The sequence below is a fragment of the Mandrillus leucophaeus genome, unplaced genomic scaffold (assembly GCF_000951045.1).
Source record: "Mandrillus leucophaeus isolate KB7577 unplaced genomic scaffold, Mleu.le_1.0 Scaffold1, whole genome shotgun sequence".
NCBI classification, from domain to species: domain Eukaryota; kingdom Metazoa; phylum Chordata; class Mammalia; order Primates; family Cercopithecidae; genus Mandrillus; species Mandrillus leucophaeus.
In genome coordinates, this window is record NW_012098097.1 from 13772890 (window position 1) to 13791624 (window position 18735).

Sequence of the window (18735 nt, forward strand, 5' to 3'; positions counted from 1 at the left end):
AGGGACGGTTGGGCAGGGGGGTCGGCTGCCCCCGCGTACTCTCAGGTGGGAAAGCTGAGGTTGTCGCCGGGGCCGCGGGTGGAGGCCAGGGATGAGGCAGCAGGTGGGACAGTGACCTCGGTGACGCAAAGGACCCCGGACACCTCTAGGTTCTCCTCGTCCGCCCGTTGCTCAGCGAGGGAGGCTCTGCGCGTGCCGCAACTGACGGGGAAACTGAGGCACGGAGCGGGTGAGACACCTGACGTCTGCCCCGCGCTGCCGGCGGTAATACCCCAGAAGCGGGTTTGAACCCGCCTAGCCGCGCCCCCAGCCTCTTTCCCTGAGCGGAGCTTGAGCCCCGGACCTCTATCTATTCCTCGCTGTCTTTATCTGAGTTCAGCTCAGAGTTGAACGGGGAGCCGCCCTCCTGTGTCGGGCTGGGGCTGAAGGCTGCGTCTTCCCGTTTCTAGGCTTTCCCCTTTTGATTGATGCAGTGCTCAGTCCTGGCGGGGACCGAGCCACCTCTCCCGCTCCTGCAGGACGCACATGACTGGGTCTGAATCCCTGGGGAGTGAGGACACTGAGGTCTGAGTGAGGGCCCCCGGGGCCAGCTCTGAGATCTGAGTGTCCGAATCACAAAGACCCCCTTAGGCCAGGCCAGGGGTGACTGTCTCTGGTCTTTGTCCCTGGTTGCTGGCACACAGCACCTAAAACCCTTGGAAACTGAGTGATGAGAGAGCCTTTTGCTAATGAGGTGACTGATGACTGGGGACACCAGGTGGCTTCGTGATGAAAGCAGATGGCCAGAAAGACCAAGGCCTGATGACTGGTCGGAATGGAAAAGGGGTGAGGGGCTGGAGATTGAGTTAATCACCAGTGGCTTAGTCAACCATGCCTGCATAATGGAGCCCCAGAAAAACGCACAGGGATCAGAGGGCTTCCCTCCGGGTTGCTGAACACACCAACGCATTGGAGGGTGGTGCGAGCAGAGAGCACGGAATCAGTGCCCCCACCCCACACCAGGCCCCATGCATTTCTTCCATATAGCTGTCTGAGTTTTATCCTTTGTAATAAACCAGCAAATGTAAGAAACGCACTTTCCTGAGTTCTGTGACCCTGAAGAGGGAGTCCTGGGAACCCCTGAGTTTATAACTAGTTGATCAAAAGTGCAAGTGACAACCTGGGGTTTGCCATTGGCCTCTGAAGTGGGGGCAGTCTTGTGGGACTCAGCCCTTAACCTGTGGAGTCTGCGCTGACTCCAGGTAGCGTCAGGATTGAATTGAATCGTAGGACAGCCAGCCATGTCCAGAAAGTTGCAGAATTGATGGGCGTGAGAAAAACCCTACACATTAGATGTCAGAAGTGTGGGTAAAATGTTTCACCCTCCAGCCCAGAGAGCCCTAATTTACGAGTGGCCCACGGTGGAACACCAAGTCCGGCCAGGGGCAGAGTGTTCCCAGCCCAGCCTTCTGTAACGTGACATGACAGGTCAGACTCCCTCGGGCCCTGAGTTCACTTCTTCCTGGTGTGTGACCAGCTCCCAGTACCGGAGAAGGTTTCACGGTCCTCTGCTCCAGGGAGCTTCACTGGCCAGGGGCTGCATTCTGAAATCCTTCCCTGCCTCTGCTCCACGGCCCGTTCCTCAGAGACACAGACCCCTCTGATGGCTGCCTTTGGTTTGAGGACCTCCCTGCATTCCTCCCCCATGGCCTTGCTCCTGGGACACCTTCTTCCTCCTTCCCTTGGGGTCAGACTTGCATAGGTGCAGTGGCTCTCCCAGCCTTCCCCACTCGCTCCCCATGGTGTATTACACACGTCAAAGTACTCCCCTATTAAAATGCGTGCATATTGAATCGCATGTGGGTTCCCGCTGCTGCTGGGAGGAGCCAGACTAATAGAATGTTTGTCATAAGATGCTAATGTACAGACAAGCAAAACAAAGGGAGTTGGCGCTTGTTAATCTTACCAGCAGTCATGAAAGCAAACCGCTGTATCTCATCTGCACGCGACATCCTTGTTGTGTCTGTATCTGAGGCTCCAGGTGCAGCCACTGTTACGAGACTGTTTCTCCCCCACGTGCCTCAGTGGCTGGGAAGGGTTCTGATCTGCAAAGTCGCCAGAGGTTAAGTCCTGTCTCTTTTGTGGCTTTGCCACCCCTAGAGTGTCACTCTCAGCTGCAGTGCCCGGGATTCCCCACTGTGGTATATCCGTGTACCAGTCAATAGGAAAGAGAGCAGGGGAAGGTGTCGGGTCTCCCTAAGGACGTATGAGTTGCCAGAATCACTTCCACTGACACCCAGTGGACCAGGCCACACCTTTATGCAGAAGTGGGGCTCCCAGCCAGGCGTGGTGGCTCACCCCTGAAATCCCAGCACTTTGGAAGGCCGAGTGGCGGGTGGATCACTTGAGCTCAGGAGTTCGAGACCAGCCTGGGCAACATGGCGAAATCCCATCTCTACAAAAATACAAAAATATTAGCCAGGTGCGGTGGTGTGTGCCTATAGTCCCAGCTACTCAGGAATCTGAAGTGGGAGGATTGCTTGAGTCTAGGAGGTGGAGGTTGCAGTGAGCTGAGATCTCTCCACAGCACTCTGGCCCAGGCGACAGCTGTTTGGCCCGTTTCAAGTGTCCACCTGTCTTGCTGGTCTTCCTCTGGACATTCTAAGCGTGTTTGATTTGTAACATTTTAGCAGACAGTGCAAGTGCTCTGCACTCCCCTGCTGGAGTTTTCTTGCCCTTCCTTCTGGCCGTCTCCCCATTCGAGACAGCACTGCAGCACCCACCCTGGCCGCCTTACCCCACCTGCCTGAGTGCTGCAGTGCCAGCCACAGTTGATGTCTCAGAGCTGCTTTGAGAGCCCCGTGAGTGCCGCCCCTCCTGCCTCCCTGCTGAACCAGCTTTCTTCTCCTGCAGGCCTCCAGGAGCTGTCTGGGTCATCTACCATGGGAGTGAGGCACCCGCTCTGCTCCCGCCGGCTGCTGGCCGTCTGTGCCCTTGTGTCCTTGGCCACCGCTGCGCTCCTGGGACACATCCTGCTCCATGATTTCCTGCTGATTCCCCGAGAGCTGAGTAGATCCTCCTCGGTCCTGGAGGAGACTCGCCCAGCTCGCCAGCAGGGAGCCAGCAGGCCAGGGCCCCAGAATGCCCAGGCACACCCTGGCCGTCCCAGAGCAGTGCCCACACAGTGCGACGTCTCCCCCAACAGCCGCTTCGACTGTGCCCCTGACAAGGCCATCACCCAGGAACAGTGCGAGGCCCGCGGCTGCTGCTACATCCCTGCAAAGCAGGGGCTGTGGAGAGCCCAGATGGGACAGCCCTGGTGCTTCTTCCCACCCAGCTACCCCAGCTACAAGCTGGAGAACCTGAGTGCCTCTGAAATGGGCTACACGGCCACCCTGACCCGTACCACCCCCACCTTCTTCCCCAAGGACATCCTGACCTTGCGGCTGGACGTGATGATGGAGACTGAGAACCGCCTCCACTTCACAGTAGGCAGGGCAGGGGCAGAGGCGGGGGCAGGGGCAGAGGTGGGGGCGGGGGCAGAGGGTGCATGTGGACAGCGACACACACGCACCTCACAAGGGTGGGGTGCATGTTGCACCACCGTGTGCTGGGCCCTTGCTGGGAGCAAAGGTGTGAGCAGACATGGCAGCGCCCCTCGGGGAGCGGTGGGGACACCACAGTGACAGGTGCTCCAGAAGGCAGGACTTGGGGCACATTCATCTTTATGAAAAGGTGGATCAGGTAGAGTAGGGCTGCCAGAGGTTGCGAATGAAAACAGGATGCCCAGTAAACCCGAATTGCAGATACCCCAAGCATGACTTTGTTTTTTAGCATAAGAATGCAATATTTGGGATGTATTTATACTAGAAAAGCTGCTTTTGTTTATCTGAAATTCAGAGTTATCAGGTGTTCTGTATTTTACCTCCATCCTGGAGGACGCATCCTCCTCCTGGCTCTGCAGATGAGGAAGCTGAGGCTCAGAGAGGTTGAATGCACTGCCCATAGTCCCACACCCATGTGCGACTGCACCAGGACCTGACCCTGTCCTTGAGGTGCGGGTTCTTCTCTGGAGAGTAAGGGGGCTGTGGGCGACATCGATACACCCCTGTTTCTTGTAGATCAAAGATCCTGCTAACAGGCGCTACGAGGTGCCCTTGGAGACCCCGCGTGTCCCCAGCCGGGCACTGTCCCCACTCTACAGCGTGGAGTTCTCCGAGGAGCCCTTCGGGGTGATCGTGCGCCGGCAGCTGGACGGCCGCGTGCTGTGAGTTCTGGGCTCTGTGTCAGCACCGTGGTGGGGAGGGCGACGCGTGTTTCTCGAACGCGATGGGGAGGGCGACGCGTGTTTCTCGAACGCGATGGGGAGGGTGATGCGTGTTTCCCGCGCGATGGGGAGGGCGACCCGTGTTTCTCGAACGCGATGGGGAGGGCCACGCGTGTTTCCCGAACGTGATGGGGAGGGCGACGTGTGGGCGACGCGTGTTTCCCGAACGTGATGGGGAGGGCGATGTTTCTCACAGAGCGCTGCCTGGGTGTTTTACTCACGTACGTCTAAATCCCACGTAAACACGTGCTTAGCACTGACCAAGTCCCTGCTTGTCATTTAACTCAGGAAAACGCTCAGGAACGACAGCGCTTGGATTTGCTTTAACCTTAAGAGAAGTCGCCTTCGGAATCGTGTTTTTCTTGTTTTGCTCATTCATTTACTCAGTGTTCATGCACTGACCCTGCGTGTGCTGGGTGGTTTGGATCCTGCTCCCGGGGATGGTCACACAGTGAGGGGAAACCATAAGCAAATCCATGCAGACACAGCGTCAGGGAGCAGCCACACAGAGAGCACTCTAGAAGCCAGCTCTGCAGACACGGGGCAGGGAAGGCCCTTCTAGAAGCCAGCTGTGCAGACACGGGGCAGAGATGTCCCCTGTGGAAGCCAGCTGTGCAGACGGTGGGGGCAGAGATGGCCCCTCTAGAAGCCCGCTGTGCAGACATGGGGGCAGGGATGGCTCTTCTAGAAGCCAGCTGTGCAGACACAGGGGACAGGGGTGGCCTCTCTGTAAGCCAGCTGTGCAGATGTTGGGGGCAGGGGTGGCCTCTCTGGAAGCCAGCTGCATAGATGGAGGGGCAGGGGTGGCCTCTCTGGAAGCCAGCTGTGCAGACGCAGGGGGAAGGGGGGCCACTCTGGAAGCCAGCTGTGCAGACGCAGGGGGAAGGGGGGCCACTCTGGAAGCCAGCTGTGCAGATGCAGGGCACAGGGGTGGTCTCTCTGCGGTGACCTCTGAGTAGAGAGACCCAAGAGAAGTTTGTCAAAGCATCTTATCAGGCTAGGTGTGGTGGTTCATGTCTGCAGTTCCAGCACTTTGGGAGGCCAAGGTGGGAGGATCACTTGAGCCCAGGAATTCAAGACCAGCCTGGGCAACATAGCGAGACCCCATCTCTAAAAATAAAAATAAAAAATTAACCAGGAGTTGTGGCACATGCCTGTGGTCCCAGCTACTCAGGAGGCTGAGGCAAGAGGATCCCTTGAGCCCAGCGTTCTGCAAGGTTGCAGTGAGCCATGGTTTTGCCACCGCACTTCAGCCTTGGTGACAGACTGAAACCCCGTCTCAAAAAACAAGCAACAGACAGGCATCTTGACAGATTTCGGCTGTGAAAGCAGTCAGCGTAGTCTTGCCCAGGGAATGGTGGGTGTGGTGTGAGCACGTCCTGTGAAATTAGCTGTGATGTGTTAACAGAGGACACGTCTTCCTGTGGACGGGGCTTATCTGTGGCTTTCATTCCTTGGAGGTGCTGTTTGCCTTGCACTTGACCCCCAGCAAACCCCAGGGGTCCCTCTGGGGCATGGCTGGGCCTGGATCTGGGAGGACTTTGGCCACAAGCTCCTAGGCCTGGAAAGGTTCTGTTCAGCCCCCGCCTAGCCTTGCTTGGGGTCAGGGTTCATGGGACAGTTCTGGTGCCGGCTGGTTCCTGGAGGTCAGTCACTTGGGGGCCCATCGGGGTGGTGTGGGCCCAGCCAGGCAGCGCACCTCCTCTGATGTGCCCTGAGTGTTTATCATGCTGGTGCCAGGGTGCCAAGGGCTACAGGGCTTGGCACGGCCACCTGTCCCAGGGTCAATGTGCTGCAGGGCTGGCCAGGCCACTCCGCCCTCCCAGGGCACCAGGGCCTGGGGGTGCTCTCTGGGTGCTTTCGGGCTCATCTGGCCCCTTGGGTGTGAGCAAGCCTGGCTGGCCTCTGTCCTGCAGGCTGAACACGACGGTGGCGCCCCTGTTCTTTGCGGACCAGTTCCTTCAGTTGTCCACCTCGCTGCCCTCGCAGTACATCACAGGACTCGCCGAGCACCTCAGTCCCCTGATGCTCAGCACCAGCTGGACCAGGATCACCCTGTGGAACCGGGACCTCGCGCCCACGGTACAGCAGTGGGCAGCAGGCAGCGGGCGGGGGCACAGAGCTGGGGAGCACAGGTGCTGAAGCGCCGTCTCCTGCATGTCCCAGCCCGGTGCGAACCTCTACGGGTCTCACCCTTTCTACCTGGTGCTGGAGGATGGCGGGTCGGCACATGGGGTGTTCCTGCTGAACAGCAATGCCATGGGTAAGCTGGCCACCGCCCAGCGCCTGGGCTGGGGTCTCCTCCATGCTGCCCGCCACCCAGTGCCCGGGCCGGGTCTTCTCCGTGCTGCCTGCCCTGGAGACTGGAGGTCCACATGAGGGGCCCTGGGCACAGTGCTGGGCCTCGTGTTTTCTGGGAAATGAGTCCCGTGGGCTGATGCCTCTCCCAGCTCTGGCCTTCTGTGCTCCTAAGGAGGGTTCTGGGGTCCTGCCTGGAGGTGGGCTGGGGCCACGTATCTTTCCGTCCCGTGCCAGGTTCCTCCTGAGTCAGGCTTAGCACGGCTTCCCCAGGCCACTCTGAGCCCCCCATGGGGAGAGAGCCTTGCTGTCCGCCTGTGGTTGGCCCATCTGTGGGGTGCAGAGCCCTTCAGGTGAAGAATCTGTCCCCACACCCCAGAACTGCTTGCCTTCCAGATGTGGTCCTGCAGCCGAGCCCTGCCCTTAGCTGGAGGTCGACAGGTGGGATCCTGGATGTGTACATCTTCCTGGGCCCAGAGCCCAAGAGCGTGGTGCGGCAGTACCTGGATGTTGTGGGTAGGTCCTGCTCCCTGGCCGCAGCCCCCACCCCGAGGCTGCCTCCCGCCTCACTCATGAAGTCGGTGTTGGCCTGCAGGATACCCGTTCATGCCGCCATACTGGGGCCTGGGCTTCCACCTGTGCCGCTGGGGCTACTCCTCCACCGCCATCACCCGCCAGGTGGTGGAGAACATGACCAGGGCCCACTTCCCCCTGGTGAGCTGGGGTGGTGGCGGGGGAGGCGAGGGGCTGGCTGGGACGCGTCTCCTCAGGCCGCAGCAGACGGTCCCGTGTTGTGGCTGCAGGACGTCCAGTGGAACGACTTGGACTACATGGACTCCCGGAGGGACTTCACGTTCAACAAGGATGGCTTCCGGGACTTCCCAGCCATGGTGCAGGAGCTGCACCAGGGCGGCCGGCGCTACGTGATGATTGTGGTGTGTGCCCCCACGCTGTGGGTCTTTGGGAAGGGGGCCGCCCGGTGCCCAGTGGTGGCTCCTCTGTGTGGCATCATCCTCGTGCCTGTGTGGTCATCGAGGATGTTTTCTGAGGGTCTTTGTGATATCGAGGGAATATCAAGTTGGCAGGCTTGGCCCCTGCTGTCCAGGGAGGTCGGGTTTGAGGGTCCCTGGAAATGGGTTCTGTCAGATGTAGGTTACATGAACTGCCTTAAAGCAAAAGGCCAGAGGCACGATAAGCTGATGTTGCCTGGTCCTGGAAAGTGGAGGACCGGATGGACCTGGGCGCGGGTAACGCGGGAACTGTGGAAGCTCCGTGTGCCTTCTGGCCGTGCCTGTCCTTCAGGCCGGCTCTGAATCCCTGGAAAGGACAACGTGAGTGGGGGCAGCTTCCGGCTTCCGGCCCTCATGCTGGCACCACAGAGCGGAGACTTCTTCCCGTCAGCTCCCATAGAAAAGCCCAGGGCAGGACTCTTGAGTCAACAAGCACAAAGAGGTCCTTCCCCGAGCCAGTCCCACAGCCAGAAGGATGCAATTTGGGGACTGGTCCAGCCCAAGTCCTGGTGCCCGGCATGATGGCCAGAGGAGGAGGTGGGAGGCAGGGCGAGCTGAAAAGACCCAGCCGCTCCTGCCGGGAAGGTCCGCTGCCGCAGAGGAAGCGCCGATGAGACGTGGGGCTGTGCTGACGCTGCCCGTCTCCAGCCCTGCCCTCTGCGGGCAGCAAACAGTAGTAGTCCCTAGGAGCAGGAGTGGAAACACAGACCTCTTCTTTCTCACGTTTTTTTAATTGTAAAAGAAAAGTGATTACTGTGGAACACTTGGGAAACTCTAGAGATTTAAAGAAAAGGTAAAGCTTCCATTCCGGCATGCCCCTCATCAGCCAGCTGGTCCTGACTCCCCTGGCCCTGGCCCCTCTCCAGGCGGGCGTGTGCAGGTACACAGGCAGGCGTGCTGTACACACGCATGATGTCATCCCCTGCCTCGTCCTCTCACTGTCTCAGTTTCCCGTTTTCCCCGTGGCTGGCGCCAGGGCTCTGGGCCACCCTTACCTTAACGGGTTTCCCTCTTCCCAGGATCCTGCCATCAGCAGCTCGGGCCCTGCCGGGAGCTACAGACCCTACGACGAGGGTCTGCGGAGGGGAGTTTTCATCACCAACGAGACAGGCCAGCCACTGATTGGGAAGGTAGGCGAGGGTCCAGGGGACAGGGGTTAGAAAGCAGAGGCCTCCAGCCAGGAGGAGCCGGCAGCTGCTCAGGAAGAGGGTGGGATTTGAGGAGCCAGCACACCCAGTGGGAGAGTTGAGAGGAGTGGGCCACAGTGGCCCATGACGATGGTGGCTCCTACAAGGAATGCCCCCGTGAGTTCTTCCATCAGCAGCCCTTTGACTTCATGGGCAGCTGGGCCTGGCCCAGGCACAAGCTCTGCAGACCCTCAGTGAAGCCTCAGGGTCCTCCTTGTCCTCCCAGTCTGGGCAGGGCCCCCGCTGAGGGAGCAGCTAGGGAGGGTCTGGTGCGAATGTGAGATTCCCTGGCAGGGCTTATATGGGGCCGTCTCCACTGCCCTTCTCCCTGACGCTCTCTGGTTCTGAAGCCCAGCCCCTGGGTGACATGTTGGGGGTGGCCCCTTGTTTTTCCCAGGCTGAGGCCCCTTGGCCCCGCATCAGTTCCTTGTGTAGAAAGAGCTACTCGTTGACCCCCAGGGTGCAGGTCCCTCAGATTTACAAATGTGGGCATCCCGTAAGAGTGAGGCTGCCCCTCTGCTCGGGCTGAGGCTCGGTGGGGCTTCCGTGCAGGCCCTGGGTGGGGCCGGGTCTCCCCACTCCAGCCTCTCGTTGTCCAGGTGTGGCCTGGGTCCACTGCCTTCCCCGACTTCACCAACCCCGCAGCCCTGGCCTGGTGGGAGGACATGGTGGCTGAGTTCCATGACCAGGTGCCCTTCGACGGCATGTGGATTGTAAGTGTGGCCCCTCCCGAGCATGCCCAAGGCCCCTGGGGACTACCCCACCCTCCTCACTCTGGGCAGAGTCACCCACCAGCAGAGCTTCTCTTGCAGGACATGAACGAGCCTTCCAACTTCATCAGGGGCTCTGAGGACGGCTGCCCCCACAATGAGCTGGAGGAGCCACCCTACGTGCCTGGTCAGCTCACCCCCCACCTACCCTGGGGACTTCATCAAACCAGAGACTCCCTTGTCTGGCCTGGGCGACTGAGCGCCCTCATCTCTGAGAAGCAGATGGGCCAGCCAGGAAAGGGGCGGGAGGGGAACCCCAGGAGAAAGGCTCAGGCAGGGAGACTCAGCCAAGCAGTGAGGACAGGGTGGGTGCAGAGGCCCAGGCCCTGCCAGAGGAAGCGCTGCTCGGGGGTGCTTTGCCAGAGCACAGTGAGGCCGACTTAACTCAGAGCAGTCTCGATAGGCGCAGGGACCACAAAGCGGGGACCTACCCGTACGTGGGGAGAGGTCAGGCCCCACTCAAATGCAGCGCGGGCAAGTGGGTTCTGGCCAGGGAGCAGGGTGGGGGTCAGAGGTGGGAATTACCAAGAGGAAGCATGGGGGTCAGGGGGATTCCGGCTAAACTGACCCAGCAAGATTCTTGCCGAAGGCAGGCCGGAGTGACCAGACATCCCCTGAGGGGTAGTGGAGGAATGGGGCTTCTTGCCAGACTGACTTCGCAGGAATGGCAGAGACTGGATTTTACAAGGAAGTACACAGATGGGCCTGGGAGAAGGTTTGGGGACCTGAGGCTGTAGCTTGGCCAAGCGAAGAATCAGTCAGAGGGTGGGGTTTGGAGCTTAGGTAAACAGGCAGGGGGATGCTTGGAACGGGCTAAGAGACGGTGGATGTGAAGTGTGGGGGTCTGCAGAGCCCAGCCCCCAGCACCCACCCGGCCCTGTCTTGGAAGCAGTGGAGATGGTGCAGGATGTGCCCCAGGTTCCCAGGGCAACACCAACCCCACAAGGGCATGGGGAGCGGCTGCAGGTGCACCTCCAGGGCCAGCCTGAAGAGGCAGCGACCTGCACAGGGGCTCCCGGGAGGTGGGGGGCAGGGAGGGCACCTTGGAGCCTGCCGGGAGGAAGCTCCCTGGAAACCAGCCCCTGCCTCTTCCAGGGGTGGTTGGGGGGACCCTCCAGGCGGCCACCATCTGTGCCTCCAGCCACCAGTTCCTCTCTACACACTACAACCTGCACAACCTCTACGGCCTGACTGAAGCCATCGCCTCCTACAGGTGAGGGCCCTGTCCCTCCCCATTGGGCTCTGCCCTCACAGCCTGTCCCATAAGGTCGGGGCCTCTGCAGGGCCTCAGGGAGGAGGGAAAGCAGAGGCCCAGAGCGCCCGGGGTCTGCTGGCAGCCTGAGTGCTGTCCCCACCCGCTGTCTGCACCCCAGCCTGAAGCTGGAGAGCTCCCTCTCACTTCATGCCTGAGGCTTGGAGAGGAAGGACCCTGGATGCTGACAGGGAGTCTGCATCAGCGGGGACCTCATGACTCCTGTGAGGCTGGGGGGGTCCTGGACAGAGGCAGCTGTGCCCGCAGACGTGGGCAGTGGCCTCGCCGTCCTCCTCCCTAGCCTCTGCCTCATCACAGACAGCTCCTTGCTCCCAGCTCTGCCCTGCTGGTGACAGGGTTCCCGGGTGACCCTGCTCCACACAGCCCTCACGGTGTCCCCTACCCACCCAGGGCACTGGTGAAGTCTCGGGGGACACGCCCATTTGTGATCTCCCGCTCGACCTTTGCTGGCCACGGCCGATATGCCGGCCACTGGACGGGGGACGTGTGGAGCTCCTGGGAGCAGCTCGCCGCCTCCGTGCCAGGTAAGCTCCTACCAGGAGGGTCTGCTCAGCGGAACAGAGCCGGGGACCTCTATGGGAGGCTTGCCTGGGCTCCCTGCCCACTCAGCAGGCGGGGCTCTGGGTCCCTTGGCCTGAGCTGGCTCCGCTGCAGCAGGCTGAGGCCCAGCCTGACTCTGCCTTTCCAGAAATCCTGCAGTTTAACCTGCTGGGGGTGCCTCTGGTCGGGGCCGACGTCTGCGGCTTCCTGGGCAACACCTCAGAGGAGCTGTGTGTGCGCTGGACCCAGCTGGGGGCCTTCTACCCCTTTATGCGGAACCACAACGGCCTGCTCAATCTGGTAGGGTGGGGGTGGTGGCGTGGCAGGTGGGGGATCCCCCCACCCCAGACTCTCCCCTGGGAATCCCTCCCCCGCTGGAGAAGCACCCCATGCTGGGTGGTTAGGAAGTGCGGGTCTCCCGAGGCAGGGACTCCGGAGGACCGCGGCCCCAGGACCCAAGGCCTCCTTTGCCCCCGCCTGCCCTGCAGCCCCAGGAGCCATACAGTTTCAGCGAGCCGGCCCAGCAGGCCATGAGGAAGGCCCTCACCCTGCGCTACGCACTCCTCCCCCACCTCTACACGCTGTTCCACCAGGCCCACATCGCTGGGGAGACCGTGGCCCGGCCTCTCTTCCTGGAGTGAGTGACCTGGGCAGGGGCGTGGCCCATGTGTGCCCTGGGGGAGGGGCATGTGACACCCGGGCAGCCCTGTCCTGCTGCGGGCCGTGTTCCCCAGGACCCCGCAGGTTGCCACTGAGTGAGACAACATTTGGGCCTGGCTTAAGGGAGGAGGGCAGCAAGAAAACCCAGTAATATCCCCCAGACAGGCCTTAGTACACACGAGGAGTTCCTAACAACGGCCCCTCATGTCAGTGTGTTGAGGGAGGATTCCCAGAGAGTAAGGTAATAGTTAACTATTTGCGGAAGTCAATTTATTTTTCTTGTGTACCATAGAAACATAAGTTCCAGATAAATTAAATAGTTGATGTCAAAAATCAAACTGTGGAGGCCGGGCGCGGTGGCTCACGCCTGTAATCCCAGCACTTTGGGAGGCTGAGGCAGGTGGATCACCTGAGGTCAAGAGTTTGAGGCCAGCCTGGCCAACATGGTGAAACCCCATCTCTACTAAAAATACAAAAATTAGCCGGGTGTGGTGGTGGGCGCCTGTAGTCCCTGCTCCTCAGGAGTCTGAGGCAGGACCTGGGAGGAGGAGATTGCAGTGAGCCGAGATCGCGCCACTGCACTCCAGCCTGTGTAACTCTGTCTCAAAAAAAAAAAAGAAATTAAGCTGTGAAAGACTCCACAGGAAAAGAGAAGTGAATGTGTGCCTCTGCTGTGGAGGCAGAGGGCTAAGTATCAAGGCAAAAAGAAAGGGAAAGGTTTCATTTAGGGGAAAAAAAAAAAAGGTAAACTTTATTTGACCATAGCAGAAAAAAAAATGTAAATCTCTGAATATAAACACAAAAAGATTAAAACTGCTCTGAACATGGATTGTAACAGCAGAGAAGGCATCGTCAGTAAAACGGCAAATAGCCAGGCTTCCTAATAGATAGAGAACTCGCATGTTGGTGAGACCAAGACTAAGAACCAAACTGGAGGAACACTATAAGCAAAACAGGAGATACGAATGGTATCCACACATTCTTCACCAGGAAATCCAAGAAACGCAATTTGTGTTTTAATGACTATTTTAATGACCTTGTCGTTTCTTTCACTACACTATTTTTTTTTTATAGTGGTTGCCATAGGGATTACAATTAACATCTTAATTTTAGCCTCATCGGAACTGATGCCAGCTTGCTTTCAATAGTGTAAAAAAGCTTTGCTTTTATGTGGTTTCCATTGCCTCTCGTTCCTCTGTGCTGTTCCACGTCTGTACATACTGTCTGCCTTTTATATTTACCAATAGTTACCTTTACCCATGTTTTTATTTCTTTACGTGGCTTTGACTTCTTGTCTAACATCTTTCGTTTACACAGAGGGAACTCTTTTAGTATTTGTTTTAGGGCCGCTCTGCTGGTGATGAATTCTCTCGGTTTTTGTTGACTTCAGAGTCTCTTAATTTCTCCTTCTCTTTTTTCTTGGGACAGAGTCTCTGTTGCCCAGGCTGGAGTGCAGTGGCGGGATCTCGGCTCACTGCAAGCTCCGCCTCCTGGGTTCACGCCATTCTCCTGCCTCAGCCTCCCAAGTAGCTGGGACTACAGGCGCCCGCCACCACGCCCGGCTAATTTTTTTGTATTTTCAGTAGAGACAGGGTTTCACCGTGTTAGCCAGGATGGTCTCTATCTCCTGACCTCATGATCCGCCCGCCTCAGCCTCCCAAAGTGCTGGGACTACAGGCATGAGCCACCATGCCCGGCCAATTTCTCCTTCATTCTTTGAAAGTTCTGCTCAACGTAAAGTTCTTGACTGGTGGTCATTTCTCTGAACACTGAACTTGTCAGTCCATGGCCTCCATGGTTTCTGCTGAGTAGCTTCTGTCTTGCCTCTTCCCAGATTCTCTGTCTTTGGCCTTTGAAGCTCCGGTGGTGTGTTTAGGTGTAGATCTCTTTGACTTCATCTTGGAGTTTGTCGAACTTCTTGGACGTATGCATTAATGTTTTTCATCAAACTTGGGAGGTTTTTCAGCCATTATTTCATAAAATATTTTTTCTGCCCCTTTCTGTCTTCTACCTCTGGGTCTCCCGTTCCACACACTGGTATGCTTGACGGTGCCCAGGGGTCTCTGCAGCTCTGTTGACTCCTTCCTCGTCGTGTTTTCTTTCTGTTCTTCAGACTCCATAGTCTCGACTGCCCCGTCTTCAAGGTCACTGATTCTTTTTTCCACCTGTTCTCATCTGCTGTCGAGCCCCTCTAGTGAACTTTTCGTTTCAGTTGCTCTCTTTTCAACTCCAGAATTTCTGTCTCATTCCTTTAAATTTCTCTTGTTAAGGACATTCCCTATCTGGTGAGTCATGTTCTCACACTTTCCTTTAGTTCTTTAACCGTGGTTTCTCTGAGCTCTTTGAACACATTTAAAGTAACTGGCATAAAGTCTTTGTCTAGTAAGTCCAATGTCTGGGCTTCTTTAGGGACAGTTTTTATTAACTACTTTCCCCCCATCTGTGGGCCATACTTTCTTGTTTCTTTGCATGTCTCATACATTTTTGCTTCAGACTGGACATTTTCAATGCAGCCACTGTGGTCATCAGATTCCCCATCCCCCTCAGGCCGCGCTGCTGTTGCTGATTGTTTGGTGACTTTCTTGCGCTAATTCCATAAGGTCTGTGTTCTTTGTTGTGTGTGGCCACAAAAGTCTCTGCTTGACTAGCTTAGTGGACAGCTGATAATTGGACAGATACCCTTCACACGTGGCATCTGTGAGTCTCCCAGCCTTTGCCAGGTGGCTGGGGCGAGGTGGAGAGCATTTTCAGCACTTAGCTAAGCTGAGGATTCTTGCTGTTCTTACAAAGATTCAGCCGTTTTCTTTTTTTTTTTTTTTTTTGAGACGGAGTCTCGCTCTGTCACCCAGGCTGGAGTGCAGTGGCCGAATCTCAGCTCACTGCAAGCTCCGCCTCCCAGGTTTACGCCATTCTCCTGCCTCAGCCTCCCGAGTAGCTGGGGCTACAGGCGCCCGCCACTTCGCCCAGCTAGTTTTTTGTATTTTTTAGTAGAGACAGGGTTTCACTGTGTTAGCCAGGATGGTCTCAATCTCCTGACCTCGTGATCCGCCCGCCTCGGCCTCCCAAAGTGCTGGGATTACAGGCTTGAGCCACCGCGCCCAGCCGCCGTTTTCTTAAATACACGCTCCCCAGATCACTGCAAGCCTGTGGTTAGTTTCTAGAGTCCTAAAAATGTCAATTCTGACCATTTTTGCCTATGTTTCTGTTTCTACAGAGAAGAGGATTTTCAGAGGTGTTTATTCCACCATTTTCACTGACATCACTCCAAGAAATGTAATTTGCAAGAAATATTTTGAAGCAGAAAGATACCATTTGTTTTGCCTCTGAATTAGAATACGTTAGAGGAAATGAGACTATCTCTTGCTGGCAAGAACACAGTGAACGGAATAGCAGGGTGGAATATACATTGGCACATTTGTGGAAAGCAGCAGTACATATCAGTCAGTATTTTTGAGACTCACATTGAATTGATGCATTAATTTTACAAATAGAAATAGGGCCTAAAGAAGTCACCTCAAAAGGCATGAAAGCTCCATGAATTGAGTATCCATGCAGGGATCATAGCTGAGTACTGGATGCTGCCTGCACGTCCGGGGGCCGGAAACAGGACGTGGGCAGAGCCGCATCACAGGGCAGTACGGTCTCCGTTAGGCAGAGACTCTTCCGCAGAACTGCTTGCACGTGCACATTCATCTTTTTGTCATGTTAATTCAGGTTGCCTGTGGTTGTGGGATTGGGGGAATCTTTTCTCTTTGTTGATACTTTTTTGTACTTTCCAAATACTTGACCGATGAGCACGCACTGCCTTGGTCACTGGAGGATAAGTGAGCAAGCAAAGGGAGGCCAGTGCTGTGTCCATCCTGGTGCCTCAAGTACAAGCCCCTATTCCTGCCCTGAGCCCAGCTGCCAGAATGTCCTGGGAGACGGCCTCTCCCAGCTCCGGCATTGACTTCTGTCTGCTGCAATCATCCCTGCCTGTCTGACCTGAGTCCTCCAGCTCCTTGAGCTCCAGAAAGCAGAATTCAGCCTCTCTTCCCGTGTCTCCCTGTGGGTGGGCATGAAAGCCAGCCCCATCCCATTCATCGCCCGTATGCCTGTGTGCCCGTCCCCCTTGCAGGTTCCCCAAGGACTCTAGCACCTGGACTGTGGACCACCAGCTCCTGTGGGGGGAGGCCCTGCTCATCACCCCAGTGCTGCAGGCCGGGAAGGCCGAAGTGACCGGCTACTTCCCCTCAGGCACATGGTACGACCTGGAGACGGTGAGTCTGGGGACCCTAAACCCCAGGGAGGCAGGAGACCAGAGTGGCCCTCCCACCTGCCCCCTCCACCCAGTTGGTGTGACCAGGTGGTGGAAAGAGGGGCATATGTGTTGACTCCCGGCCATGTGCCAGGCCCCAGCCCAGGTGGTCTGCACCCATCAGCCCCTCCACTCCTCACACCATCCCCATTTCCCAGATGAGCAGACTGAGACCCGCTCGCAGAACCTCCCTGAGTCCCACGGCCGTCACAGGCTGTGCTGAACCGGCGTACCCAGGCCTCTCAGGCTCTGTCCCCACTCAGTGGTCAGGAGGGTCCCTACGGTGAGCCCTGAGTCTGCCCCTGAAGTCATAGCTCAGCCCGTCTGTGCCAGGCCTCCTAGGCCTCCACGTGGAGCCCCAGGAGACAGAGAGCCTGGTTCCTGAGGACAGCATGGGGGGCCTCGGCACGGCCCAGCATTCTTCTCAAAGCAACGTCTCCCTCCAGGTACCAATAGAGGCCCTTGGCAGCCTCCCGCCCCCACCTGCAGCTCCCCGTGAGCCAGCCATCCGCAGCGAGGGGCAGTGGGTGACGCTGCCAGCCCCCCTGGACACCATCAACGTCCACCTCCGGGCTGGGTACATCATCCCCCTGCAGGTACCTGATCCAGGTGGCTGTGGTGGGGGCGTGGACAGCACACCGCAGAGCCAGGGGAGGCACAGGGAGATGGTGGGAGAGAAACCCAGGCAGGACTTCGGAGGGGCCGCCACCGCCAGTGTAAGTTACCAAGGAGCCAGCCAGGCCAGTGAGGTGGGGAGGGCACAGCCCTGCAAAGGCATGGAGTGTGGTCGGCAGGAGCTCAGTGGCTGCACGGTGGAGGCTCTGCCGGGCCCGGCCTCCAGCAGCCATGGGATAGCACTTGAGGTGGGGAGGGTCTTGGGCCATCACCACAGGGTTTCAGCCCCTGCGGCCGCAGGCTTTCCTGCAGATCCTAGTTCCTGGCAGCCTGGTGCTGTCCCAGCCTAGCATTCCCAGGCACCAGGGTGGGGATGATGACATCACGTGTCCTTCCCTTTCCAGGGCCCTGGCCTCACAACCACAGAGTCCCGCCAGCAGCCCATGGCCCTGGCTGTGGCCCTGACCAAGGGTGGGGAGGCCCGAGGGGAGCTGTTCTGGGACGATGGAGAGAGCCTGGAAGTGCTGGAGCGAGGGGCCTACACACAGGTCATATTCCTGGCCAGGAGTGTGAGTCCTGGGGCTGCTCAGGCTGGTGGGTAGGGGGCGGCCAGGGGTTGAGGAGGGGTGAGGAGAGCTGGGCTTGGGGGTCCCACAATGGCTGCCTGCCACTGGGGCATTCTGCCAGGTGGGCCGGGGTCCTAGAGTGAGCAGTGGGACCGTGCACTCTGCCCTTTCGTCTACACAGAGGGAGGTCGTCCCCCTGAAGCCATCATGAGTCCCTGTTCTCATGGGTGTCCCTGCCCCAGCTGTCTGCTGACACCTCCACATTCTCTGTCTTTTCATCTCTCTCTGCTCGGCCCAGAACACGGTCATGAATGAGCTGGTACATGTGACCAGCGAGGGGGCTGGCCTGCAGCTGCAGAAGGTGACCGTCCTGGGCGTGGCCACAGCGCCCCAGCAGGTCCTCTCCAACGGCGCCCCTGTCTCCAACTTCACCTACAGCCCCGACACCAAGGCAAGAGGGCCCAGAGGGGCACAGGGCTCCCGTCCCCCAGCCATGGTGCAGGGGGCAGAAGGTGCTGGGGATCCTGGTGACCCGATGCCAGGAGCAGAGACGCTGGGACCTCCCAAGGGGGCGTTTGGGGAGGAGTGGGAAGGGTCAGGCCACACAGGCTGTGCCTTTCGTCCTCCTGTGTCTGCACGTGGGTGATGGGGCCACGATGGCGACCCTCGAGCCGTGTTGAAGCAGCACTGCGTTTCCAGTACATGTTAGGGTGACCGGCACTGAGAGCCAGGGTCCCCCTGTGCCTGCTGGGGAGGAACCGGGCGCAAAGGATCCCAGGGCTGGACGGAGCCACCTCCTGAGCGCCGGGCCTGGCTGCTGCTGGGATCTCAGGGCCAGCTGGAGCGGCCTTCTGAGCGCTGGGGTCTCGCTGCGGCTGGGATCTCGTGCTGCTCCATTTGTGCTCTCTCTTTTCCAGGTCCTGGACATCCCTGTCTCGCTGTTGATGGGAGAGCAGTTTCTCATCAGCTGGTCTTAGCAGGGCGGAGTGTGTGAAGTCTCTCCGGAGGGAGACTGGTTCCCCAGGGCAGCAGAGCCTGTGTGTGGGCAGCAGCTATGTGTGGGCCTGGGGGTTGGATGCGTCACCTGGAACTAAGCACTGACCCGAGCTCCCACATCGCTCGTTTCTACCTCCTGGGCCGGGGCTCTGACTCCCAACATGTCTAGGAGAGGTTTCTCCCTCGATCGCGCCGTGGGCCGGGGCTCTGACTCCCA

The 18735-nt window shown here is 58.2% G+C and overlaps 1 protein-coding gene across 1 annotated transcript in view; it reads left to right on the plus strand.

The window, feature by feature from the left end:
* The first annotated feature begins 7 nt into the window (after positions 1 to 7).
* The window catches only part of GAA (glucosidase, alpha; acid), a 25396-nt gene continuing 6668 nt past the window's right edge, over positions 8 to 18735 (plus strand). Inside the window, exons 1-20 of the mRNA XM_011991859.1 lie at positions 8 to 229; positions 2893 to 3467; positions 4101 to 4246; positions 6223 to 6388; positions 6473 to 6569; positions 7001 to 7120; positions 7200 to 7318; positions 7408 to 7539; positions 8634 to 8744; positions 9401 to 9514; positions 9614 to 9698; positions 10667 to 10784; positions 11235 to 11368; positions 11533 to 11684; positions 11873 to 12021; positions 16162 to 16303; positions 16788 to 16937; positions 17361 to 17525; positions 17821 to 17973; positions 18440 to 18692. Coding sequence (XP_011847249.1) covers positions 2922 to 3467; positions 4101 to 4246; positions 6223 to 6388; positions 6473 to 6569; positions 7001 to 7120; positions 7200 to 7318; positions 7408 to 7539; positions 8634 to 8744; positions 9401 to 9514; positions 9614 to 9698; positions 10667 to 10784; positions 11235 to 11368; positions 11533 to 11684; positions 11873 to 12021; positions 16162 to 16303; positions 16788 to 16937; positions 17361 to 17525; positions 17821 to 17973; positions 18440 to 18499 — 2859 coding nt within the window. The 5' untranslated portion in view covers positions 8 to 229; positions 2893 to 2921 and the 3' untranslated portion in view covers positions 18500 to 18692. The remainder of the gene's footprint in view (positions 230 to 2892; positions 3468 to 4100; positions 4247 to 6222; positions 6389 to 6472; positions 6570 to 7000; positions 7121 to 7199; positions 7319 to 7407; positions 7540 to 8633; positions 8745 to 9400; positions 9515 to 9613; positions 9699 to 10666; positions 10785 to 11234; positions 11369 to 11532; positions 11685 to 11872; positions 12022 to 16161; positions 16304 to 16787; positions 16938 to 17360; positions 17526 to 17820; positions 17974 to 18439; positions 18693 to 18735) is intronic.